The 26,167-nt window shown below is 52.1% G+C and overlaps 4 protein-coding genes across 7 annotated transcripts; 3 read left to right on the top strand and 1 right to left on the bottom strand.

Moving 5' to 3' along the window:
- The first annotated feature begins 473 nt into the window (after window positions 1–473).
- LOC112901002 (oryzain alpha chain) lies at window positions 474–4,310 on the top strand. Its single transcript, XM_025969800.1, has 5 exons — window positions 474–1,030; window positions 2,185–2,420; window positions 2,518–2,658; window positions 3,335–3,784; window positions 3,886–4,310. Exons 1-5 carry the CDS (start codon window positions 571–573, stop codon window positions 3,988–3,990), a joined length of 1,392 nt encoding a protein of 463 aa, XP_025825585.1. The 5' UTR covers window positions 474–570; the 3' UTR covers window positions 3,991–4,310.
- Window positions 4,311–4,454: 144 nt separating this feature from the next.
- LOC112901003 (elastin-like) lies at window positions 4,455–11,005 on the top strand. Of its 4 annotated transcripts, XR_003230231.1 has the most exons (4): window positions 4,455–5,363; window positions 8,680–9,246; window positions 9,528–9,642; window positions 10,395–11,005. XR_003230231.1 is itself a non-coding variant. In XM_025969801.1 (3 exons), the coding sequence occupies exons 1-3, from the start codon at window positions 4,842–4,844 to the stop codon at window positions 10,475–10,477; spliced, it is 720 nt and encodes a 239-aa protein (XP_025825586.1). In that variant the 5' UTR covers window positions 4,455–4,841; the 3' UTR covers window positions 10,478–11,005. The 4 variants fall into 4 exon arrangements, 3 of the variants coding, with proteins under 3 accessions (XP_025825586.1, XP_025825588.1, XP_025825587.1); XM_025969801.1 differs by lacking the exon at window positions 8,680–9,246; XM_025969802.1 differs by lacking the exons at window positions 4,455–5,363; window positions 8,680–9,246 and adding an exon at window positions 7,066–7,737.
- A 5,464-nt stretch (window positions 11,006–16,469) lies between these two features.
- LOC112901678 (protein IRX15-LIKE-like) lies at window positions 16,470–17,915 on the bottom strand. Its single transcript, XM_025970634.1, has one exon. The coding sequence runs from the start codon at window positions 17,689–17,691 to the stop codon at window positions 16,702–16,704; it is 990 nt and encodes a 329-aa protein (XP_025826419.1). The 5' UTR covers window positions 17,692–17,915; the 3' UTR covers window positions 16,470–16,701.
- Window positions 17,916–20,484: 2,569 nt separating this feature from the next.
- On the top strand, window positions 20,485–25,301 carry LOC112901426 (probable inactive receptor kinase At5g67200). Its single transcript, XM_025970342.1, has 2 exons — window positions 20,485–22,139; window positions 24,432–25,301. The coding sequence occupies exons 1-2, from the start codon at window positions 20,510–20,512 to the stop codon at window positions 24,995–24,997; spliced, it is 2,196 nt and encodes a 731-aa protein (XP_025826127.1). The 5' UTR covers window positions 20,485–20,509; the 3' UTR covers window positions 24,998–25,301.
- Window positions 25,302–26,167: the final 866 nt, after the last annotated feature.

Below are 26,167 nucleotides of genomic sequence, written 5' to 3'. Positions count from 1 at the left end.
CAAAATCATCCACCTCCACGTTGCCGCCTCGTCACTACTCTTCTCCACTCCTCCGTGTCTGTATCCACACGACACCCCCCACGTCTCTAATATTTATTTTTTTTAAAAAAGCTGACTAATCTCGCATTACCATTTGGACTTCGCTGCTAAAACATTTCACTGCAACACGCCGAAGAAAAACTAGTCTCGCCTACCCTGGTAACTAACAAAAAGATAAGAGGTAAAGAGAAATTATTGCTCGCCTTCAATTCAATCCAGTCCAACCTGTCCACGTCCGCGCCACCCCGCGGCCCCACCAGCAATAAAAATCGAACGGAAACAAATATCCTTCTGGTCCAGTAGTTAAAAATAGCCAAAATGATAGACGCAGAGGGGAAAAAAAAAACAAAGGGATCGCGGAATCTGGACCCGCCACTCCGGTGCCCCCACTTGTATAAAGCGACCCCGCTAGCAGCCCGTCATGGGAAGAAAAGGAAGGCCTCCACCTCCGTTCCTCTCACACCGCAGCTCCCATCCACCTGCTCCTCTTCCTCCTCTTCCTCGGCTAGCCGTCTTCTCGGAGCTGAGAAGATGGGTACCTCCACCACGGCGTCGCTCGCGGCGGCGGCGTTGCTGCTGCTGGTCTCCCTGGCCGCGGCGGCGGACATGTCGATCGTGTCCTACGGCGAGCGCAGCGAGGAGGAGACGCGGCGGATGTACGCCGAGTGGATGGCCACGCACGGCCGGACCTACAACGCCATCGGCGAGGAGGAGCGCCGGTACCAGGTGTTCAGGGACAACCTCCGCTACATCGACGCCCACAACGCCGCCGCCGACGCCGGCGTCCACTCCTTCCGCCTCGGCCTCAACCGCTTCGCCGACCTCACCAACGAGGAGTACCGCGCCACCTATCTCGGGGTCAGGGCCAAGCCGCAGAGGGAGAGGAAGCTCAGCGCCAGGTACCAAGCCGCCGACAACGAGGACCTCCCGGAATCCGTCGATTGGAGGGCCAAGGGCGCCGTCGTCGAGGTCAAGGACCAGGGCAGCTGCGGTAAGCTAACCGTATCCATTCGACCATTTGTTAATTATTACCCCCCCCCCCCTCTTCGTCCTGCTGCTGCTGCTAAAGCTGCCCTCCATGATTCTAGAACAAGACAAGAGTTTCCGGTCTTGCTTGTTTAATCCTCTATTAATGAAAAATCGTCAAGTTAATTAGTCAACTCGCAGTATTTCTAATTAGTATCTAGCTATCTGCACATGAACATAAAGTAGGAGACTTGTATCTTCTACCTGAAAGGTCAACGGCGAGATCATGCATACACTACTGTACTAGTCATGCATCAAAGGGATGGAGTTTGCAAAGATTAGGATGCTTCTAAATTCGAACTCAAGAATCACGCCTAGTAAATAGAAGTCTTCAAAATTAAAAATATTTTATTTTGGATGCCTGGGCCCATATGTCAGTGGCAACGTCACCATGAAGTCGATCATTAGAGGAACCTCTCCCATTCTACTATTCTAGAGATGGGATATTGCATGATTCTTTGTAACCTGCAAAATTTGTCTAGCTAATTTCATTCTTACTTGCCTATTGCTCTTGTCTGATTTACCATAACTTGGTGCCGTGTCATGTGTGCGACTAGTATTACTCTAACGATGTACGGAAGGAGGCAGGAGGGACCGATGTATTGTATGGATCTTTATGGTCTTGCATGAAAGGGGCGAGATACTAGGGAAGTAGGTTCATCGAACGTGGACTCCACTGACCATTGTCCTTGTGAACTCCAGTGACCTTGCTTGAAGGAGCAATCGAGAAAAAAAAAATCCTGCACTAGTAGCGGTCGTTGTCAAGCTGATAAGGCTGATGGATAGTCCTTTTTTCTCTTATTCGCCAAGCTCACTTCATGATTCCAGATGGGCTCTTGGAAACAACTTTCATCACGGCTCTTGTGACCATTTGACGTTCCCATTGGTCACCTACTTACCTGTCTCCCTCCGTTCCCTATTCATCAGAACCAATTTCTTCTTTTACTAAAAAAATATTATGTGCATAGTAAAGATATTTTCCATCGTATTGTGAGTAGCCTCCACTATTTTTATTTTCCACCTTTAATTTGTGTGATTATTTGGCTACATTTTTTATTGATTGGTAGAATAAAAAATGATATTGATGTCGAAACTTGATCTGTGTTTTTTCTCTTCCAGGGAGTTGCTGGGCTTTCTCAACAATAGCAGCTGTGGAAGGCATCAACCAGATTGTTACGGGCGATCTGATCTCTTTATCTGAGCAGGAGCTTGTCGACTGCGACACCTCATACAACGAGGGGTGCAATGGAGGTCTGATGGACTACGCATTTGAGTTCATCATCAACAACGGTGGAATCGACACGGAGGAGGACTACCCTTACAAGGGCACTGACAACCGGTGTGATGTCAACAGGGTATTTTTCGCCTCCTTGGATTTCCCTTGAGTTTCAAAGGATCGCCAACCATTTTTTTTCTTCTTATCGTTGCTTATATGTGTCGGGTTGATCGCAGAAAAACGCAAAGGTTGTTACCATCGACAGCTATGAAGATGTACCGGTGAACAGCGAGAAGAGTCTGCAAAAGGCCGTTGCAAACCAGCCCGTCAGTGTTGCAATTGAGGCTAGTGGCAGAGCATTTCAGCTCTACAGCTCGGTAAATGTCACTAATCTTGCTGTTGGATTCATCTGCATGCGGTTAAGTTCAGAGATGAAATCATCTAGTATCTGATTGTCAGTAGGCAGCAGTTGGTTGCTGGTATCTCCGTGACGGAGAAAGAAATCAAGTGCATCTGCCTTGGACAAGACATGCACATGTTAGGTCGAGTCACCTAATTGATTTAAAATTGTCTCCTTCATGTCGCTTTAGCCGAGATTATTTTCACAAGTAGGAATAATTCTGCTTTCACTCTGCAAGTCGCAACAACTACACCAATTATGAAACCTTGTCCATACCCCTGGCTTAGTTTTATACAATCCGACAATAGTTAGACAACTTTTGGCATAGAATAGTTCTTCAGTGCCCCACCACTCCACACAAATCATGCTCCTCCGTTTTTTGGGAGGCTGTACTGCCCTTTTTAATGGTTAAAGATGAGTACTTTCTGTAAGTACCGTAGTGGAGGAAGTGGTGTGAGCTATCATCAACTTCCAGCAAAGTTGAACAGAAGATTCTGAATATGTCTTCCTTCTGATAAAGTTACATGGGCATTTTCTGACAAAATTCATCGGCGGCGAAGATCTTTTATTTTTCTGTCTCATCCTTCATTGCTGCTGCTGCCATTTCCATGAACCATCTGCCGTGTACTGATCATCATTTCCCGATCTCCCAGGGTATCTTCACCGGAAGCTGCGGAACAGCGCTAGACCACGGTGTCACAGCCGTCGGTTACGGCACAGAGAACGGCAAGGACTACTGGATCGTGAAGAACTCGTGGGGCAGCAGCTGGGGCGAGGCCGGCTACGTCCGGATGGAGCGCAACATCAAGGCGTCCAGCGGCAAGTGCGGTATCGCCGTCGAGCCGTCGTACCCTCTGAAGAAGGGCGCGAACCCCCCGAACCCCGGCCCGACGCCGCCGTCCCCCACCCCGCCGCCCACCGTTTGCGACAACTACTACTCCTGCCCGGACAGCACCACCTGCTGCTGCATCTACGATTACGGAAAGTACTGCTTCGCCTGGGGCTGCTGCCCGCTGGAGGGCGCCACCTGCTGCGACGATCACTACAGCTGCTGCCCCCATGACTACCCCATCTGCAACGTCAAGCAGGGAACCTGCCTCATGGTAAATGCTCGGATCATCTTACAGAGTTGTCCTTAACTTGGCTATGAAATCATTGTAAATTTCGTTTGATTCTAACTGGTGACTCGCTGCTTGACGAACAGGGCAAGGACAGCCCGATGTCAGTGAAGGCTCTGAAGCGCACCCTGGCCAAGCCGCACTGGTCTTTCTCTGGCAACGCAGCTGACGGCATGAAGAGCAGCGCTTGAACAATCTCAGCACGATATCAGGCCGCCAACAGCCACGGTGATCAGAGCTCCTGCAAACGATCACCCGGTGCTTAATCGACCAAGAAAAAGCGTGGCGCGGCGGCCGCTGCTTAAGTGTATCCGTATAATAGGTGCTCCTGTACATAAGCCTGAAAAAATGGGTTCAGTTGTTCACGGAACTGCTGCCAAATTTCCTTTTACATATTATATGTAAGATTCAGCTAGCTCTGCTAAGCTCCTCGCCGCGCAGTTCGGCCGAACTGCGATTGGTGTTTATGGAAATTGATATTGGAACAAGAACCAATGATTATGCTGTATTCGTTCCTTTGATGTGCGCACTATTATGTGTTGATGGTATTCTCCAATGGTTTTTTTACTGACGGAGTGAACAATAGCTTTTGACATGCTCTGAGCTCTCTCCTCCATGCTATGATATTCAAGTGCTTTCAGTTATTTGGCCATGGCGTTGATACGGTGTTCTTCGTCTCTTGGCTAGCATTTCCTCACTTCCCCAGCTTTCCTTAGAGTGTGGCAGAATTTGAGCATGCGGCAACGATGCAGCAGTTTCAGAGCTTCAGTTGGCAACATGCGTCGTCGTCGCCTTGCCCAGTAAACTCGAAAGGCTCGTTGCAACCGAAAAGCCCAACTAGGGCCCGTTTCGATCCAACCAGATCGTGCGTGCACTCGCACGAGCCGCACCACCAGCAGCCCGGCGCCTCCGCCATCCAGATTCTAGACCCATCATCTTCTCCGCTCCGCCATCCAAATTCCAGAACCATCATCTCCTCCGCTCCGCCGCCATCCGCTGCAGCAGTGCAGCACCCTCACCCGCCTCCGCGGCTCGCCGCACGATGGATCGCTATGAGGAGCACGACGGGAACACCTTCTGGGGTGCCAGCACGCAGCCCACCAATCCCTCCGCCATGGATTTCTTCGGCGCGCCGGCTACCATTCCCGGCTTCACCGCGGCGGCTTCCTCCCCCGGCAGCCGTGGCGTCCCTCTTCAACGCGGATCCGCCAGAGTGGAGGTGCTGGACCTCAACTCCCTACCCTCCGACCTCCATCTGGGGATGCCCTACGGCGAGCGGTTCCGTTCTGCGTCGGCCGGAGCGGTTGGGGAGGTAGACGTCGCCGGTGGTCCCCGAGGCGCCGTTCCTTCTCGCGCTGCCAGCGCAGCCCGTGCCGCTACGCCGATCCGCGCCGGGTCGGGCGGCGCTCCTGCTGGCACGGCGGCGAGGCTGCACCGCGCTCTTCGACCAGCCAGAGTGGCAGGAGGACCTCCCGTTGGTGGGCGTGGTGGCGCTGGTGGAAGCGCAGGCGTTGCGGCTGGTGGCCCATACGACGATGATGGTGCTCTTACTCAGGAATCCCAGGTGAGCTGCTCATGCCTAGTGCCTACTGTGTGATTGCTCATACCTAGTAGGTCTGTGGTTCCTCATCTGATTCGTATGATCGCGCCATGCCTAGCCCTGTGATTATTCATGTTATTTTTTAGCTCTGGTCTTCTACTCTTCTTTGCTTCCTGTAGTAAGCGATGGGATGGGCTTGACTCATTTAGACATTTGGTTGCTGTGGGGATCCCTAAGATTTAAGTGTGTTCAGAGAGCATACAGAAAATACATGCTAGTGAAAATACTCAATGGCTGTACATTTCTTTATCACATCACAGATTCACAGGTCATTTTGTTATCACTATTTATCACCTATCAAGTACCCCATTTTGTTATCAATATTTATCACAGGTCATTTCCTTGTCATCCCCCACCCCCCTGCAAAGAAAGAACAAAACAATGACTTCATTCAGGACAGACTATTTTACCAATGTGTGCTTGCTTTTTTATCTGCCATGAACCTGTTGTTGATAAGTGTATTGCAAAATTGAACTAGAAGTTGTTTCAGCAAGGGTAGTCGCCCTACCTTTTGGCCTTTGGTTTTCAGCAAAGACAGCAAGTGAAAGGCACACTAATATCCGTGACCTTTGGTTTTCGGGGACATGCCGATTGGAGGAAGCTAGAAAATGGACCCCCAGAGTGTGTAGATGACCCTGAAGTGATGTTTGAGGACACTGCTGCTGATGCATCATCTTGTGTTCATGGTGGACACATTGGTGAAGAAGGTAACAACGGAGGTGATGAGAGTGAAGATGACGAAGATTATGAAAGTGACGATGATGGAGATTATGAAAGTGTCGATGACGATGATGGAGATTATGAAAGTGTCGATGATGATGATGAAAGTGACGACGACGGAGATGATGCAAGTGATGACGACGAAGATTATGAAAGTGATGCTGGAGGTGATGAGGGTCCTATGAGTAGCACTAATCTGAAGAGAGGTAGGAAAACTATGTCAAGTGCTGGCCCGAGGAAGAGAATAAAGAGCCAGATGGTCAAGATAATGAAGGGGATTTTGGAGACTATGCAAGCCTCTAGTGCTGTAGCCCGAAAGGTGATGCTGGTGGAACATATGGCTGAATCCATCAAGCAAGTGATGCGTTTGACTGTGGAATGTGGGGCAGCTGAAGGAAGTATTGAGCATTTCATGGCTACCAAACTCTTTGTCAAGGCTGAATATCGTTGTATGTTCCTTACCATTTCCACTAATGAAGCCAGGCTAGCTTGGTTAAAGAGGTGGTGCCAAGAGAAGCAGCTATATAGGCCCTGTTTAGATCGGCCCGTAAAGGCAAAAAAATTTCGCCTTTACAGCCTTTTCGCGTTTACGCATCTAAACGGGCCGGTCCGTGAAATTTTGCGTTTGGGCATCGGGCCGCGTGCATTCTCTCCTGCAGTGCTTTGGAGCTCCCCCTCGCCGCGCCCTGCGTCCATTTCCACTCGGCCGCTCCGCGACTCCGAACCCTATCTCGCTCGCTCCCCAGTCGCCGCGTCCCCCTCCCCTCTCCCCCGCCGCCGCCCTGCCGTCCGCCCCTCCCCCGCCGGCGCAGCCAAGCTCCAGCACCGCCGCCTGCTGCTCCCCGGCCGCCCCTTCCCGCACCCCGCCCCCCCCCAACCCCCCCCCCCCCCCGCCGCCGCCGTGCCGTCTGCCCCATCCCTTGCCGCGGCAGCCGAGCTCCAGCACCGCCGCCTGCCGGTCCCAACAGGGCCCTTCCCCCACCCCCCTCCCCCGCCGCCGTGCCGTGGACGACTACCTGCGCACCTCTGCGGCCATGGACGACTACGACGCGGACGCCTACGATGCCGGCGGTTACGGCCTGGAGGACGACTGCAACGCCGGAGGCAACGGCAACGACGACCTTTTTGGCGGCGGCGGCGGAACCCGGGACTTCCTGTCCATGGGCCCGGGGTCGTCCTCCGACGGTGGGTACGGCGGCTTATCGGCCGGCGCCTACCCCACAGCGGATCGAGCAGCCTACGGCCGAGCCGCCTCCACTTCGACGGCCTCGACCTCAACGCGGAGCACGGGTGGTCAGAGGTGCAAGACCTTCTCCGCGGCGACGAGGTCCAAGGAAGTGACCGTCCTCGTCCCATTCGTGTTCCTCCACGGGGCCAGAACCGAACCCTCGGTCTGCGCGGGCCACGCAGCGTCCGCGGAGGAGGCCGAGCTGGGGCCAGCGGTCGCCGCAGATCAGGCACCAGTGGAGGGACCGCACCTCCATATGCACAAGGCGGCGGGTCTGCACCCTTTGGCGCCGCAGACCTGCCTGCAGGGTGCCGCCCCCCTCGACATGAAACGTCGGCATCCGACGAAGCAACCAGAGGCGGTGGCCGTCGCCGTCGTCGTGCCGTGCAGGTAAATTTACCTTTGTCATCACTAATTAGGCGCTGTTTTTACGAAATTGTGGTGCAACATTAGTCCGGACTGTTGATTGCCCTATGTACGTTATGTTTATCAATGCTTTTACTAGTTTTTGGTGCGCCAATAGCGAGGGTTTGTTGAGTGCCCAATGCACGTTCTGTTTTGTATTGTTTGACTGATTTTGGAGCACCATTTGCGCGGGTTGTTAGTTGTCGAATATATGTAGGTTTGACAGGGGAAGTACGCGTGCATTAGCATTACAACCAATTTTGATGTATAGTGCCCTATGTAGGTTATGTTGTTCACTGTTTTTACTAATTTTTGGTGCACCATTAGCGCGGGTTGTTGGCAGCCCTTTGTAGGTTCTGTTTTACATTGTTTTTCACTAAATTTCGGTGCAGCACTAGCGCGGGTGGTTGACTGCCCTATGTAGGTTGTGTTTGTACCAATTTTGGGGGCACCAGTAGTCCGGTTTGTTGATTGCATTACCTTGTGCGTCACTGCGTACATTCCGTGCTAATAATCGCTTCGTTTAGGCCGATACCAACAGGGCTGCATGGAGTCCAGAACATACCCAAGCCTTTTGCCGTATTTACTGCAGCCAAATCGATAACGGAAACTGCGTGAGGGGTGTGATGAACAAGTATGGGTGGAAAGAGATCCAGTCTAGATTCTATGCTGCCACTGGGTTTTGGCATGACATTGAGCAGTTTGGGAACAGATATAGGCAGCTCAGGGGTTTGTGGTAGTTCATACAGCAACTGCGCACTGATTCAGGGCTTGGCCGCCGATCGGATGGATCTGTTGTTGCCACGGAGGCTTGGTGGAAAGCGAACACAATGGTACTTCTCCTATGCAATCTATTAATTCAAGTTTCTGGTACTGCAAGAATGCACACACTGATTTGACACTAATGATTCATATTGCACAATGCAGGGCCATCCTGAGTGGAAAAAACTGCAGTCCGGTTGGCCTATTTACCTTGACGAGTTGAACCGCATGTTCATGGGTGTTGCCGTTGATGGGTCGAGTTCATATGTGCCTGGAGATGAGGATCCTGTGGACGTCACCCCAAATGATGAAGAGGAAGATTCAGAGGACGATCATGGCCTCCAGACCCCGCAGAGCACAGGAAGCAAGAGGACACGCGACAGCTCGCAAAGCCTACGCAGTACTGCTACGAGCCCCAACAAGTAGACGAAGAGCCCCGCAGTCCGAGCCATGGTGTCCCAAATGCAGCTGCACAACGAGATACAAACCCAAAGGAATGCAGCCATGGAAGGTTTCATGGCGAAGAGGCTGCAGGTGAAGCAGGCCGAGGAAGCAAAGATGGAGAAACAGTTTGACACCATAATGGAAGCGGCAAGGGACTGTGGTGTCACCGAGGACAATGCGCAGCTGTGGATTGGTGTGCTCAAGATTGCTCAGGACAAGGGTGCATCTTACTTTTTCCTGCGCTCCCTTCCGCATGGAAGGAAGGCTCTTATTGAGCACTACGCTAGGGTCGTCGACTAGACCCTTCTATCTTTGCATTGTCTTTTGAACTTTGTGGTGTCTGTGCGTGGATTTCAACTATTAATTTCCATGAATGTTGTGTGTTCGGAGATATTTATGTGGATGCTGTTTATGTGGTCGGTTTTTATGTGGATGCTGAGTATGTTGATGGTCTTAGGTCGATGGTACTTATGTGGACGATGTGTTCGTAATGCTACCTTTGCTGAGCTGCATGTGTTCATTATTTGTACCTTGGAGACTGATTGCTTGCAAATCTTTTGTTGTTGCAGGAAGGGGTTCATTGCTCAGAAGAGGGAAACGAAGCTGCAGATTCAGATGAGGAGTTTGAAAACTTCATGATAACACAATTCATGGATGATTCTGCAGACATTGGTTTCATTTACGGTACGTTTCAGCTAGCTACGCATGTTGACACCTACTGCTGTAGAAATGAGTATAGGACAGTACCAGTAGGCTTCAGTGGTCTGCAATGGGTAGAGAGGGTCCTTTTGAATAGACAGAAATGCTACAACATGTTTAGAATGCCCCCAAATATTTTCCATCGGCTTCACGAACTTTTGGTAGAAAAATATGATTTCAAATCTAGTGCAAAGTCAACCTCCATAGAGGCTTTAGGCATGTTTCTGTGGATGGTTGGAGCTCCGCAGTCAGTAAGGCAAGCCGAGGACAGATTTGAAAGATCCATGAGGACGGTTCACAACATGTTTTACAAAGTTTTAAAATCTTTACTCAAACTTGCTGCTGACATCATTAAACCTAGAGACCCAGAGTTGAGAACTAGGCACCCCAGATTGATGCACCATAGGTTTGATCCATTCTTCAAGGATTGTATTGGAGCAATAGATGGAACTCACATTCCTGTCGTGGTGCCCCAACAGCTTTTGGTCCAGTACATGTGTCGTAAGAGCATCACAACACAAAATGTGATGGCAACAACACAAAATGTGATGGCAGTCTGTGACTTTAACATGATGTTTACATTTGTTCTCGTGGGTTGGCCTGGTTCGGTACATGATATGAGGGTTTTTGATGATGCAATGAATAAGTACAACAATGCATTTCCCCATCCCCTCCAGGTACACTTTTAACATGAAGCTCCATTTGCAATTCTAACTGCAATTTCTTGACGCTTACAGGTGTTTGGTGCTGCAGTCAAATACTATCTGGTGGACTCGGGGTACCCGAACCGACCGGGTTACTTGGCTCCTTACAAGGGTAGCAAGTACCATCTCCAAGAGTTTCAAAACGCCAACGAACCTCAGGGTAAAGAGGAGATGTTCAACTACGCACATTCGTCCCTTAGAAATGTCGTAGAAAGATCATTTGGAGTTTTAAAGCACAAGTGGCGCATGCTCACCAAAATACCCTGTTATCCAGTACAAACACAAACACATATTATTGTTGCGTGCATGGCTCTGCATAATTTCATCAGGCAGAGTGGGTTTAGGGATAAAGACTTTAGACGCTGTGATAGTGATGATAACTATGTGCCTGATGAAGCCTATGAAGATCAGCCAGAATGCGAGCCTACCCCCAGTTATTTGGAATGTCCACATATGAATGGCTTTCGTGATACAATTGCGCTCCATATGTTGCATCGAGGTTCAGCTGTGACGGGACTTTTACTTTTTATTACTTTTTATTGTAATTTGTGAGGACGTGTACTGCTGCGGCTTTTTAATTTCGAGTTGTGGTTGTCTTGAAAAACTGTTGTTGTACTGTTATGCATATATATGTTTTGTGTCAACTTGTGTGCTCAAGGACACTTTCCTTCATCAGTGTGTGCGTTATTGATTCAAAAGTTGGTGTTCGTATGTACTGCTCACATCTGAGATGCAAAATGAGCCATCCAACTAAACAGCTGTAAACGCAAAAAAGCTGTAAACGCAAAAATATGGCCATCTAAACACCTGTAAATGCAAAAAGGTTTAAAGTTTTACACCTGCGTTTTTGCGTTTACACCTTTTTGCGTTTACACGCGATCTAAACAGGCCCATAGTCTGTTTGGCGATCAGTGAACTGCTGTTCCTGAACCTCAACTGTGATCTATCACTAGCTCTCAGTTTAGATGGCCCGAATGGCAGGCAGCCATTGTTCTTTTGCAAGAGAAGTGGGTTTTGGCTGGTAAAATAGAACCTGTTGGCTACATGCTAGATAATTTTCTGTAAGTATCGAGTATTTTCAGTAGTAGAATCCCGTGTTGTGGTGGCATTTACACGAGACAAGCTATAGGCTGATGAAACATATCCCTGACCAAGTTAGTGCATAATCTATGTGGCCTGCACAGGTGGTCGACCTACCGTTGTTAGTGCAAACATTTGCTTCCTGTGAAACACCCGCTTGCTTGTGGCCATCAGTTTGCATATTGTTTCAGAGTTTCAGTAGCACACCGTAGTAGGCTAGTATCAGCACACATTAGCACGGTGCCATACACAGGACGCAGAGGCAGCGGCAAAATACAAGGGCACCGTACGCATTTAATTTTAAAAAAATTGGCAATTTTAACAATCCAACATATACACAGTCCTGTTCCACAATATACAGTGGATCCAAAACAGGCCCTAGATATCTGGGCCTTTTGCGAGGGCCTTCTTCTTCTCTTCTGTACGAACATAGTAGCAGGCCTTATGGAGGCCCAATTCTGTCTTTCCGCCCCTCAGCGTAACTCTACGGCCCAACGAACCGTCCACGTGCGGTCGGTGCCGCTGCCGCCTCCGGGCACCTCACCGTCCGTAACCGGGCGCCACCCTGAAGTCCGATCCGTCGGCGGCACAGGCTGATCCGCGGCTCCACACCGGCGGCGCCGAATCACAGTCGCCGTCTGGAGCGCATACAAGTGAAGCCGGTTCGTGGCTTCGTGCCAAGTAAGCGTCAGCCGCGCACCCGCCGGGCCGAAGCCTCCTACTACGTGGGGTCGGCGACCTCGGGCTGCCTGCGGTGCCCTGCTCGTGGCTCGAGCCGGCCTCGAGGTAGCTAACCGGCTCGCCCGCACGGCGCGACAAGCCCGTGGTTTCAGACTCCCCGAAGCGGGCGATCGGTTGTTCGGTTCCCTCGCCAAGTGCCCAAGTCCACAACGAGGCACACCGTAGATGCATCAAGTTCGTCGGTTTGACAGTTGAAAATGGGATAACTGACTCGGTCGCTGAGCAAGTGAGCAGCCATTGAGCGTTTCGTTAAGAAAAAGTCAGTTGAAGCTGCCTCTCGGCCGTCGGCGTCACATCGAGTTCAGTCGGTCGACGCCCAACAACTGAAGCTTTTGCAACCATTCCTAGGTATTTCCTCTTGGAGACTGTACCCATAAACTATCGAGTTGGTTCAGATGGGAGTATGGGACTGAATTAAAATACAGCTCAGAAGAATCATGCGTTTCTTTTTCATGAACTCACTGACAAACACGCGCTCCTGATGCATAGTCCCTGTCCAACTGATGGTCACCACTCGTTGACCCAGGGAAGCATCAAAACTCCTTCCCAATACGAAGAAACTCGTGTGTGTTTCTTTCTTTGAGGAAAAAGTCTACTGCCATTTATTATTCAAAGTGAACTAACAGTAATCAGCAAATTTTGATGTCGGAGACATTTCTGTATCTGTTGAATAGCATTTGGTTTCATGTATCATGAGCAATTTCCCTATTGCCAAAATCAGGAAAGGAGCATACGAGTACGACGGATCTAGCTCCATCCAATTAGGAATACGTGTCGTGGCAGTGCCATATTTTTGCACACAAGGTCAAGCTGTGGTGTTTCCTGACCAGATAATAAAGCCGAAAATTTCGTTCGGTGACGTCAGTGCGTGAACCAACTGATAAGGACTGACAGGCTGAATGCAGTGAAAGTAAACCGTGGTGGTACGATACCCGCACACATCGGGCACGTCCATTTCTAGTTGGGCCTCCTCAGCTAGCTCAGCTGGAAAAGAAAACAAATCAATGGCACGAGATAGTACTACATTACCAGCTAATCCTACGGACCTACCGATCAACTATCTGTAGGTACGGACAGAGGTACCTTCTGATAGGGTGTCCAGCTATGGCGTGTGCGCCAAGCGCATCGTGGTGGACGCACTCCACCATATGCTTGGCCGCCTTTCCTCAATCATCGCCAAGGAGCCGCTCAACGACCGGAACGTCATGGTAGTCCGCTACGAGGAGATCTGCCTGTCCGCGGGTCTCGTCCATCACTAAGTCGTCTGACAGAGTGTCCAACCTGATGGGCGCAAGATTATCCGTGACCTCGCTCTTGCCCTTTGGGTGACAAGGCGTATAGTCCGGGCTTGACAGCTGGGATCATGATCTTCGGACCTCCCCCCGTGCTCTTGTGGGTCCGGCGCCTCCACGTACCCATAAGGATAGGGTGCCTGGGTATGGCCTCCACAGGTCCGGACACCCCTGGGGGGTCCGATGCCGCCACGTGTGGGGGCCAGACCCCTATGAGCCAGCCCACCCGGACTGGCCTTGGGGGCCCGGACCTCCCTTCCCCCGGGAAGGAGTCCGGTGCCGCCACGTGCCACCAAGGTGGTGACAACTAGGCGAACCCTGCCACGTGCCCGTGGCAGAAGGTTCTTCCGTGGGGCGCCAGCCCAACTACCGTATTAAATGCGGGTAGCTGGGCTGCGCGTGCCCAAGACAGGGCATGGCCTGCCCACTGACACACTGGGCAGGTATGCTGACACCACGGTAAGCCCGCCTATTTCCAAGGTGGCGCGTCGCATCACTGTGCACTTTGCGCAGGCAGGCGGCGTACAGTCATCTCACAGCGCCGCACGCATGAGCAAGGGGTGATGATGGTCTGCTGCAGGAGAGCTGAGGCGTGCGCTCCCACAGTGTGCACGGAGGCGACGGCGCGGCAGGTCAACGCAGCCCCTTCGCCTGTCAGAGGGTACTAGCCCAACAATGACTGCACGTCTTCCACTGTGCGTAACGCTGACAACAGGCACTGTGCCGGTAAGGCGGCGCGTGACCATATCCTGGCTGTAGATATGCACATCAACTTCTCGATCGAGAGGACTACAGGAAGGAGCTGGAGAGGAAGATCTCTATATCTCTCGCATTACAGGCTTCAGGTTGTGCATTATTTAATGTATAGCCGGGCTCACCTGTCGGGGCCCCGCTCAGTGTATGCACTCCCCTTAGCCTATAAAAGGGAGAGTGCGCCCGTTAGAACATAAGGCAAAACAAGTTCCCGAGTCATTTTCCCAAGCTTTCTCAAGCAATACAACTCACAAGTGGACGTAGGGTATTACGCTCAGGCGGCCCGAACCACTCTAAATCCCCGTACCTTTTCCGTGTTCATCCACCCTTTGATCGAGCGTTCCTAAGTCTCACCCAAACTCTTCCTAAACTAGGATTAAGCGGGTGCATTCCGCCACCCGGCTGGAGATTTCCTCCGACACCAACCCTCGCCCTAACCTCGTCGTCTGAGGTTCTATTTGAATATGAATGCTAATAGATGAAAATGCTAAACTTTAGCACTAGTCCTAGTCAATTCAAGCAGAAGTGCTAATGGGGGACTAATTTTAATAAACTTTAGCACTCAACTTTAACATATCAAACAGATCCTTGGAGTAGCTGTGTACTTCTGTAAGACTATTCATTATACTCACATAATTTGCCATCAACATTAATCGACTCCATTTCCTCTTGTAGGTAAAAAAAAAATGTCCCACTCTATCGGCAGGTACCTCGTACCAAAATTTGACAATGAAACTACCCCGGTATCCGAATGCGGTGTGGCATCGCAACCATTTCCGTATTCTACTTGATGAGAGGACCACCCTTTTTTGATGAGAGTACTAAACTCTGTTTTCATAGGCTGGTAGTTAGTTCGGACCTCTGTCGCTAACTGAAATTCTGAATTGCGCCTGTCAGTCCAGGAGTAACTAGAAAACTGTTCGCGTTAGGCGTTTGAGGAGGTGGGGTGGTTGGCGTGTCACCGGACTTGCCTAAAAAAAGTCACCAAACGGGTGGCGGGTGGGGCAGCCTGTAATGTAACGTCGCTCGTTCCTACTCACCCAAATCCAGTTTATAATTGTCCTGTGAGTAGTTCCATTCTACTACTACTAGCTTAGGAGAAGCCTAGCCACTGCCCAGTGCCCACTGGAGACAAGCAGCAGCACATCTGATCTGACGAGGAACAGCCACGGCCATTTTGACGGGGTAATAATGCAGCCGCGGCCGCGCACAACGTGGTCAATCGATCGTCATCGAGCTCCAAAAGGCTTTTCTTTTTTCTGAAAGGAAAAGACCTGGTCGTTACCGTGCGATGCCAACTTCGCCCGTCGTCCGGTCCGGTCAGGGCCCCCCGCCCCCCGCGCGCGGTGCCCCGTCCGTGTCTCCAGACGCCGGCGGCGGCTTTGCGCTGGCAGAATCAGGCGCAGCCTTTCGCCTAGGACTCCATAGTCCATACACAGGAGTCGCAAACCACGGTCAGATTCTGCTGCGAGCTTGCTTACAAATCGCTCGGCAGGTTAGTTGCAGGCTGCAGCAAGCAAGAGGAGCAAGCAGCTTGACAAGAGAAGACAGGAGAGCGAGCTGCTTGACAAGAGAAGATGTCAGCTCCGTCCGCTCGCTGCCGCTTGGGCGACGCAGCCACACAGGTGCCCCATTCGGGGCGGATGAGATGAGCACGAGTTGTTGGGGGGTCGGATCAGACGTTGCGGCAAAAGACGGCCAGCTTTAAACTTTTAACGAAACCGCCGGAGCGCAGCGCACGGGTACAGGCAAGTGCGCGTCCGCTGATTTCAGCGCCACAGCGCCTGGAGTATCTCTGGCGACCCACTCGCTCGCTCCCTGACGCCGATCCGAAACACATGCGGCATCAGAGAGATCAGGCGAGTGAGACGAGCCGCGATCCGGCGATCCCCTTTACCGGCGACCCACTCGCTCGCTCCCTGACGCCGATCCGAAACACATGCGGCATCAGAGAGATCAGGCGAGTGAGACGAGCCGCGATCCGGCGATCCCCTTTACCGCCTGGCATCGCCAGGCAGAGCACGCAACTTAGCGGAGGAAAAAAAAAAAAGAAGAAAGAAAAGCCACTGGATTCACTGGGCTGAGATCCAACCACCTCGCAGCTGATTTGTTCGTTCGTTCGTTCATCCTGATCCTCCTCCTGGTTGCCGATTGCCATCTCCCCCACTACCACCAGCTACCAAATTGTTCGTACTCTCCGGTCAGATTTGACATTGCATGATCACATCTTTTTCTCTGCCAGTGATGTGTAAAGCTCATATTTTTCTTTTCATTATCACTTCTCCTTTTTTGTCATGGAAGGCAAATCACTTTTTCAGGGTTTTTTGTTACAATTATTGCCCCCAAAACAACAACGAACATATAATATATGCAAAGAAAAATGGAAAAAAAATTAACAGCTGAGGAAGAGAGGAGGAGGTGGAAATTAGCCGAGAGGAGAGGCGGCTAATGGTTCCGTGGCGAGGTTGACTAATTTACTTGCGGCGGCGGGTCTTCTCTCCCGATTCCGACGAGCCCTCCTCCTGGGCGGAGCAGAAGGCGTCGCTCCTGCCGCCGCCCCCGGGGATGACGAAGTGGCCGAGCGACGGGGTGCCGCTGCCGGCGACGCGGTTCTCGTCGCAGAGGAACTCCTTGCTCAGCACCTGCTCCACCTCGAACTGGAAGTCGTGCACGAGCACGTCCGTGGGGCCCTTGGCGGCCGTGGCGCCGGAGCGGGCCAGCACGGCGGTGGTGAAGATGGACGGCATCCGTCCCGGCGAGTTGGGGTTCCAGCCGGAGGGCCCGTCGATGAGGACCATGTCCCAGGCGACGTCGTAGAGGTCGTTGGGCAGGTCGTTGATGGCGAGGCGGCACTCGGAGAAGAGGAGGTTCTGGACGGGGCGGCACTCCTTGGCCCGCGCCGCCCGCGCCGCCGCCAGCAGGTCCCGGAAGTCGCGCACCTTGGTGGTGTAGGAGACGTCGTAGGCCTCCAGCCCCGGGTGCCGGGGCTCCAGGTACTTGACGTAGAACTCGTTCTCCTCCAGGAACACGGTGCGCCCGCCGTGGTTGAGCGCCAGCCAGAGCGGGGACTCGGCGCCGAGGCCGAAGACGAGGAGGTTGCAGGGCGCCCGCGCGCGGAGCACCGCGGAGACGGCGCGGATGTCCGTGTCCGGCATGCGGTGCGTCGCGTTGGAGATGGAGGCGTAGTGGACCAGCGCGTCGAACACCGGGAGCGGCAGCTTGGTGGACCCGGAGTCCGATACGCTGGCGCCGCCGCCCCCGGTGACGGAGGTCGAGGACGCGGAGTCCCCCGCGGCCGAGCCGGAGCCGGACATGGCCGCGGACGTGAAGTGGGAGGTGGTGTAGAGGAAGGTGAGGAAGGTGGCGAAGGCGAAGCAGAAGGCGAAGACGACGAAGAGGGCGCGGCGGTGGCCCGACGCCGCGGACGCCGCCGCGAGCTTGTCGCGGCTGCCCATAGACTTCATGCTGGTGGTACCCCGGCCTGTCGCGGACGCCGCTGAGAGATTTGATGGCTCGAGGTCACGGCGATGTGATCCCGCGGAAGCAGACGCGGTCGGTCGGAGCTGGACTTGGCGAGGAGGGAGGGGATCGGTCGAGCAGGGAAGGAGCCGAGGGAAGGGGAGAGGGGAAAGGTCGTCGGGGACTCTGTCCCAGCTGGGGAGCAGGTCAGCTGGATTAAGGAGGCAGGAATCGGGGTGGGGAAAGAAAGACCGAGGCGAGGAGGTTTGGAGTAATAATTATGCTGTGAGTGTGGGTGATTAGCTGTTTTTGCCCGGTCCTCGCGTGGTTTGCTGGCTCGGAAATCGTCTGCCGCGTCGGGTTCGTGCAGATCAAACATTCGGCCGGCTGCAGATTGTGGCCCAATGGTGACTGCCGAACTGCACCATGAGTAAGCCCACAAGGCCTTCTGAGTAGACGGGCTGCCTTCTGAAGTTGCACCCGTAAGCCCAAAAGGCCCAGTAAAGGACCTAGCTGGGCCCCCTGTATGCTCGACTAATTGCGCCGCTCAAGTCGGGTTTTAACTTTTACGCGCGTGCAATTCTGCTGCTTCCGCACGCAACAGGAAGCCATGGGCCGTCAGAGCAGGCGCACAATCACATCTGGGATGCAGGCAGCACTGCTCCATCACATGCTGTAATAAAGAATGGAGAGGCCTGAGGTCTGGGTCTAGCAGGTGCTAGGATCTGAATTGAAGCACATGCTTGCCACACAATGAAGCAACCGATGACGGCGGAATGAGCGAGCCTGTCGTGAATTCTTAACAGCTGAGAGCCGGTTGGCTCGTCCCTTTTCACTTCGTCCCGGCTGCTCCGGTTTAACTTTTGACCACGAGATGTTCGGTCGTTTCTGCGTGGAACTGTCCGCGGGGAATCAGCTTGGACATGAACCGATCAACAGCAGTAACAGCAGCAGTGGTCTGACGGAGGCTGATGCTGCAAGAGCAAAGAAGCAGATGACACATGGAACTGTATCGCCTTGGATCTGGCCGGGGAGGCGTTCCGCTCCCGGTCCCGGACATGAACAACATCAACCAAGACACCAAGGTGCATCAGTCATGAGCAGGGACAGAACCGCTGCAGTGCTGTCCGAAGGCGCCAAGACAAACCGTAGCATGAATCTTCAGAGGGCTGTCATGGCTTCGGTGTACAAAACCACAGTAGAACTTATTATGATGGTGTCCTTTACATGTAAAGTACTTATGAGGTAGCATTTGGTATGGTGTCGACTGTCTAGCTGCCGTGTTACAGTGTCGTGAACGATCTTACGGGATGATCCTATTGCTCCGGGGAAATGTGTCTAATGATGCGCATCGCTGGCTTTTGAATAAGTGAGCGTGACAGAAGTGTAGGGACCAAGACTGACGAGATGGGAGTACCAAAGGCTTCAGTCTGTTCCACTCGTGGGCCCCGCCCGCATGACTCCAAAAGAAGCTCCAGGAGTTCACGTACCCGGATCCCTCGCGGCTACTTGGGCTGGCACTTGGGCGCGCGTATGCCAGAATGCGCCCGCGTTGTGGCAAGGCCGGCAGCTGCTCCCATCACGAACAATCCTGGCCGCGCACGTGACGCCGCGCCTCTTTCCATGGATGCCATGCCTTCCTGCCTTTACAGCTGAGAGCTCACGGCCGCGCATGGGCAGGACAGACGGCAGGCAGACCATCATGGTTCGTTCCCGGTGCAGCAGTACCAGACGGGCACCTTGGCATGGATCGGTAGGAGGCATGGGCGCCAACGGCCTCCGGGAGCAGGGACGTGTCCCGCCGTGTAGTAGAGTAGCTTCCATCTCCAGCAACAGCAACACACTTCATATCTGCTGCGTAGTAGTAGCCGTCCTAGCAGAGTACAGTACTAGTCTACTGCAGTAGTACGGAAGGGTACGCTTGGGAGCCAAGGAATACAGGACGAGGGAAAATGGCGTCGCAACTCGCGATGGATCGGGATGACCAATGATTCTGGTTGCGGCGTTTTTGGGCCTCGGAGGAGAACGTGCAGCCCAGAGGCCGCTCTCATCGTCGGCCTCTCCGGGCTCCGGCGGATCCGTCATGCACGGGGTGGCACAGAGAACGCCAGCTCGGAGGGAGGAGGAAGCATTTCCCGTCTGCCGACAAAAGTAGGCGGATGGGTTTACCACGGCCGGCAGCAGTCACGTGGGCCCCGCGGCCTGATTCAATCGCGGCGGGTCCCATCCACTGTCCTCCGGGGCCCCTGACACAGGTACAGTAAATTTTGCATTGATGTAGGCGTACGGCGGTCTTAAACAAAATGGCACCAGCGGCGACAGCGGGCAACGGCTCCATTTCAAACATTCCCCCGGTGCAAATCCGTTGCTTTCTGCTCCTATTTCGGCCGTGTATTTTATACAGTTACACTAAAATGGCAGGAATGTTTATACTTGAGTAGGAGTTTAAAAAAGAAACAAAGACACTCTGGGCTCCGATTTTGCTTTCGAAGTTGTTCGCCATCCGAACTTGTAGCGCCAGCGACTCGTGTCGTGTCTCTCTCCGTGATTCGCGTTTAAACTCCATGGCTGCGGGCGTGCTTTGTTGTCCCCGCTAATGAGTTTCGTACGCTTGGCCAAAAAAGCACGCTAAACTCCACGTACCGCCCACGTGCCGCCGCGACCACCCTCTGACCCCCCTCTCCCCGTCCTGGCTCCCACTCGGAGCCAGCCCATCTCCTCCTCCTCCTCTGTACATGCCGCTCCACTGAAATCCACCACCCTCACCCCCCCCCTCCCCAAATCCCCAACCCCAAAACCCCCGTACACGCACACCGCGCCGCAATGCCGCACCGCCACCACCGCGGCCTCCCGCTCCCCACCCTCCTCCTCCTCCTCCTGCTCCTCCTCGCCACCACCGCCTCCGCGGCCGGGGTGGCGGCCCCCGGCGCCGCGTCGCACTCGCAGCCGACGCTGCTACCACCCCCGGTCCAAGCCGCGGCGGCCCCGCCCGCGGCGCCGGCCTCGAAGCCCCCGGCCCCCAGCCGCTCGCAGCCGACGCTGCCGTCCCCGGTCCACGCCGCTTCGCCCCCCTCCGCGGCGCTGGCCTCGAGGTCGCCGGCCCCGGCCGCGCTCCTCGCCGCCTTCCTCGCCAAGGCCGACCCGTCCTCCCACCTGCGCGTGCCCCCGGCGCCCTCCCCGTGCTCCCGCCCCGGGATCACCTGCACCGCGTCCGGCCAAATCATCCGTCTCGTCCTCGAGTCGGTGGGGCTCAACGGGACGTTCGCGCCGGACACGCTCTCGCGCCTCGCCGAGCTCCGCGTGCTCAGCCTCAAGTCCAACGCGCTCCACGGGCCCGTCCCGGACCTCTCCCCGCTCGCCAACCTCAAGGCGCTCTACCTCGCGGGGAACCGCTTCTCGGGCCCGTTCCCGGCCTCGCTCGCGACCCTGCGCCGCCTCCGCTCCATCGACCTCTCCGGGAACAGGCTCTCCGGCGAGCTCCCGCCCGGCATTGAGGTCGCGTTCCCGCATCTCACGTTCCTGCGCCTCGACGCCAACCACTTCAACGGCTCCCTCCCGGCGTGGAACCAGTCCTCGCTCAAGGTACTCAACGTCTCCTACAACAACTTCTCGGGCCCGGTGCCGGTCACGCCCGTCATGACCCAGGCGGGCGCCGCCGCGTTCGCGGGCAACCCGGAGCTCTGCGGTGAGGTGGTCCGCCGCGAGTGCCGCGGGTCGCACCTCCTTTTCTTCCACGGAGGCGGCAGCAACGGCACCGCCGCTCCCCCAGTTCAGAGCGCTGCCGCCAGCGACAGTGACCCGCAGCGAGAGAGCCTGAGCATGCCGGATTCGTCCGCGCCTCACGCGAAGAAAGTGAGGAGGAGGACCATGTTGGCTGTCGCGGTTGCCGTGGGGACGGTCCTAGCCGCGCTTCTCCTTTGCGCCATGATTGCGATGAAGAGGAGCAACAAGCGGAGGCGCCCGAGCTCCGCCTCGTACGCAAGCCCCAACCCCAAGAAGAACGCGCCCGCGTCGGAGGTGAGCAGGGACAATGCTGACATTGGCTACGTGGAGTGCGTGCCCGATGAGGAGACGGCCGCGATTATGGTGCCGGAGGAGAAGGCGCGGCGGCTGGAGCGGAGCGGTTGCCTAACGTTCTGCGCGGGCGAGGCGGCGAGCTACAGCCTCGAGCAGCTGATGCGCGCTTCAGCAGAGGTGCTCGGCCGCGGGAGCGTGGGGACGACGTACAAGGCGGTGCTCGACGGCCGGCTCGTCGTGATTGTGAAAAGGCTGGACGCAGCCAAGATTGGCCCGGCGGCGCTGGAAGCTGAGGCATTCGAGCAGAACATGGATGCAGTTGGCCGACTGCGGCATCCGAACCTTGTGCCGCTCCGGGCATTCTTCCAGGCTAAGGAGGAGCGGCTGCTCGTGTACGACTACCAGCCTAATGGCAGCCTCTACTCTCTCGTCCATGGTACGTTCCGTGTTCTTCCCTTACGATCTGAATGATGAACTTTGTAGCAGAGTATCTTATCAGCTGTTAGTTGTGTTGGACAGACTAAACTGATTGGTGCTGGGAACAATTCTAATGTTCACCTTTACATCTAGTACTATGGTAGATTATTAGTGATCTAGGCTAGCATCACCTTTTCAAAGTAGGCATTCTTCATCCCAACATAGCCATGAATTGAAATTAAGCAGACCTGGCCACGTGAAAACCTGGCAGCAGAATGTGGACGCCACTAGTGGGTGCTTTTCTCTGAGAACCCATTAAACAAAGCATACAGGCATTCATAAGTGGCCGCTTGTCACCTTTTTAGATTCATGGAAGGAAAACAAAGAACATGGTTGCATTTTATCTAGTGTTTTGCTGATTAGTAATCACTGCCAACGGTATTGTATTGCTGGATGTTGGTTAGATAAGTTATGTAAAACTATTTAGAAGTAGCAAGGTGTAATGAACTTAGCGGACAGTGAAAAATGTCAGTCAATCTCTACACTAGACTGATTGTTGGGAAGTGCATACTTGGGGATTTCTGCTTTCTCTTTCCTTTTCTTTTGATGAATCAGAAATTTGGCGCTAGCTCTGCCTATGCAGTTGTGCTGCATCTGCATTTGGCATTCTTATATTTTTTTTAACAGTGATATGATTATATATTTGAGTTTTGACATAGTACCGATGAGGCTTTGTAATTTGTGGAATGCAAACATTCTATTTACACTCCAGCTAAACCTACTTGTTTTAAAGATATCACTACATTTTTTATGCATTCATAGGATATTTTATCAATTGTTCTAATAGTTCTAAACAAAACTCTTCACAAGTTGGGCGTTATGTTGTTGCACGGTTCTAGTGGCGGAGGACCAGCATGGCCATGTATGGCGCACCATACCTCAACTTTTTTGCAGTCACCCACACTCAGTACTCTGTGCAGAAAGACTACAATTAGCAGGGAGCCTAAGCAAAACCTGAGTGGCAATGCAACATGTAGCATGGGATCCTAATGCATAGCAAGCGGAGTGACTGCTAGCCTGATGTATCATTCAATTTGGAAGAGCGGCAACCAACATGCTGCGACAGCCAGCGGGATATTCCGCCATACGTCAAATTTCATCTGTCCTCCGCCACTGCACGGTTCCACCCCCTAGACTAGCATCGTTGACTCGCCCACAGGGCAGGGCCTTTTCCCGGTGGCGGCGCCTATTGTCCTGTCTCTGCTCCTCCCTTGCAGTTTCCCATCCACAACACATGCAGCGATCTCCATGGATGGGCAGAAAGCAGTGGATGTAAGAAGAAAGATGGGTCTTGGGGAGGGAATATAAGTAAAGGTGGGCCAGTGATCAATCCTGAGTATTGATTGATACATGGATGGCAAATGTTAGTGCTACTGCTTAAATTGCAAACAGTAGCAGTAATGACGGCACCTGATCCCAGTCTGATCCATAGCCAAGCATACCTTCTTCAAACTGGATACTCTCCATTCCAATTTAAATTAAGAGCTAAGAAGACTTGACCACGTGAAGATTTGTCACAAAATGTTGACACTTATCAAATCCATATATGCGATGCTTTTATGGGTTGATTGCTTGGATTTTTGTCTTTGTCCCAATAAACGAAGCATATATGCACTCATAACTCATAAGTGGTTGCTGGTCACATGTTGTGGTCATCTGACTAATGATTTGTTTAGAAAAAAAGAACAAGGTTGCATGTAATGTTTTACTGATTAGTAATCATTGCCAAGAGTATAATGGATGTTATTGCTTATTCACTGTATGTTGGAATGATAAATATGCAGCACTTATTGGGGGAATAACAGAGGTATAATTGATTTTTGTGATCCATGAAAACATCATTTGACCTCTACAGTAGAATTTTATGGTTCATGACTTCTCCTTTGTATTTTCCTTTATTTTTGAAGAATAAATAATTAGTGTCCAGCTCCACTAGTGGTGCACCTGTATTTAGCAAGGTCTGGATTTAGTACCTTTTATAACAGTGGTATGCTCATACTACTTGAGATGTGGCATGATATTGGTCGGTGCTTAGGAATGTGCAGATGAGATGAGATGTTGACTTGCTTATGAGCATTGATTACTAGTGCAATTCACTCCAGCTTTACAAAACACTTGTTTTAGATAAAGAAAACTCTTCAAAACTTAGAACATATCAATATAGCAATACGTTTTATGCAGACAGTAAATTGTATGAAAAGATTTCTTTCCAGTTGTGCTTAATAGTTCTGTTAACTTTTGTGAGATGCAGGTTCAAGGTCATCGCGGGCAAAACCACTTCACTGGACATCATGCCTGAAGATAGCAGAAGATGTTGCACAGGGCCTTGCTTACATTCATCAAGCATCTCGACTTGTCCATGGGAACATCAAATCTTCTAACGTTCTGCTTGGTTCAGACTTTGAGGCTTGCCTTACAGACAATTGTTTGTCGTTCCTCCTGGAATCATCAGAGGTCAAAGACGATGCTGCTTATAGAGCACCAGAAAACATGAAGTCCAACAGAATGCTAACTCCAAAATCAGACATATACGCTTTTGGTGTCCTCCTCCTTGAGCTCCTTAGCGGAAAGCCACCACTTCAGCACTCAATCTTGGTCGCAAGTAATCTCCAAACCTACGTTCAGTCAGCGAGAGAGGATGAAGGAGTGGACAGTGACCGCATCTCAATGATTGTCGACATAGCCGCTGCTTGCGTTCGGTCCTCACCAGAAAGTCGGCCCGCTGCCTGGCAAGTACTTAAGATGATTCAAGAGGTGAAGGAAGCAGATACAACTGGCGACAACGACAATGACAGTGATCTTACCAGCAACTCCTAGTTGCTGCCTCTATGGGTCCATGTAGTGGATACTTCGAAGCAACCATATCGACGCCAGTGTAGGAGCTTGTCTACACAGGTTCTGGCTGGATGGATGTAGACCGGATATTCAAAGTGACGATGACCTCTAGTGTAGGAGAAGGCAATAGAATCATGATCTCTCTGGTTGGTATCGTTTGAGCTATGGATGCTGTAACATATTTAGGATCAGTAATGGCAGCATGTTTGCTACCACTAGCAATTTTAGCTCAACTCTGTTCTGTGAAAGTTTATTAGGCTTTATAGTAAGTCAAGTTACCAAAGCAGTGTGTTGAGCTAAGATCTTGTCCTAAATTCTATTACTACCAAGCATTGTGATGTTTTTGCGTATGGTTTAGTTTGAGGAATTGAATGGTGAATGGACCATTTCTTTCAGCTCTCAAGCTAAGCCGCTTCTCCAACGTGTCAAGTGGCCGAAAGTCTGCATGTTTACCAAGTGGTAAGAATAATGTGCTCCACTTCATACATGCACGAGAGGCTGTAAAGTTAACCCAGGCTGCGTAATATCACACTTGGCTGGTTGCAGCTCGACAAGCCTAGCTTAGATAAATTTTGTAGTTCGCTATGTTTAAAAGTTAAACCTGCATTCTTTTGATAGCTGAGAATTTACCTAAAGTAAAATAATGAAATCTTCATCTTCTCAGAATCGACAATCTGAGGATATTTTACCTAGTTGCTAGGGCTACTTGCGAAACTCTGTGCTCTTTTTTTTCTTTTTGATGGAAAAGAGCTTTCCATTAACTGAGAGACGCAGCACGATCGCTGGTCACACGTGGTCACCGTTTTCTCCGGGTGTGTTTGGTTCAGCTGTGGATTCCTGAAAATTTGATTTCTGGAATCAGCTGTGGGAAAGCTACTGTGAGCTCACAGCTGTGGAAAAGTTGAAAGCTGTTTGGCTAAAACAACTGTCAGCTGTGGATTTCTATAAGAAATATCTGTTATGCCCCTAAGATCCCATAAGGCTCTTTATATGCTAATTAATCGTATGGACATGTAGATGACCGTTTTGAAAAGAAAATATTCATGTTTGTTAATATTTGACATATATAATAATTTATACAAAATATATATCCACGTTATAAAAATAATTGAACAATTTCTTTTTTCTTTCATTTTTTTCTCTACATTTCTT

This window comes from Panicum hallii, chromosome 7, assembly GCF_002211085.1.
Source record: "Panicum hallii strain FIL2 chromosome 7, PHallii_v3.1, whole genome shotgun sequence".
In the NCBI taxonomy this organism is placed as follows: domain Eukaryota; kingdom Viridiplantae; phylum Streptophyta; class Magnoliopsida; order Poales; family Poaceae; genus Panicum; species Panicum hallii.
This window is presented reverse-complemented; position numbering and strand designations above follow the sequence as displayed.

Bases quoted from the DNA above. Each gene is read 5' to 3' on its own strand.
- LOC112901003 (XM_025969801.1), top strand. From the start codon at position 4,842: ATGGATCGCTATGAGGAGCACGACGGGAACACCTTCTGGGGTGCCAGC. The intron at 5,364-9,527 runs GTGAGCTGCTCA...TTGTTGTTGCAG, and splicing joins CTCTTACTCAGGAATCCCAG to GAAGGGGTTCATTGCTCAGA. The intron at 9,643-10,394 runs GTACGTTTCAGC...TGACGCTTACAG, and splicing joins AGACATTGGTTTCATTTACG to GTGTTTGGTGCTGCAGTCAA.
- LOC112901002 (XM_025969800.1), top strand. From the start codon at position 571: ATGGGTACCTCCACCACGGCGTCGCTCGCGGCGGCGGCGTTGCTGCTG. The intron at 1,031-2,184 runs GTAAGCTAACCG...TTTCTCTTCCAG, and splicing joins CAAGGACCAGGGCAGCTGCG to GGAGTTGCTGGGCTTTCTCA. The intron at 2,659-3,334 runs GTAAATGTCACT...CCGATCTCCCAG, and splicing joins CATTTCAGCTCTACAGCTCG to GGTATCTTCACCGGAAGCTG.
- LOC112901426 (XM_025970342.1), top strand. From the start codon at position 20,510: ATGCCGCACCGCCACCACCGCGGCCTCCCGCTCCCCACCCTCCTCCTC. The intron at 22,140-24,431 runs GTACGTTCCGTG...TGTGAGATGCAG, and splicing joins CCTCTACTCTCTCGTCCATG to GTTCAAGGTCATCGCGGGCA.
- LOC112901678 (XM_025970634.1), bottom strand. From the start codon at position 17,691: ATGAAGTCTATGGGCAGCCGCGACAAGCTCGCGGCGGCGTCCGCGGCG.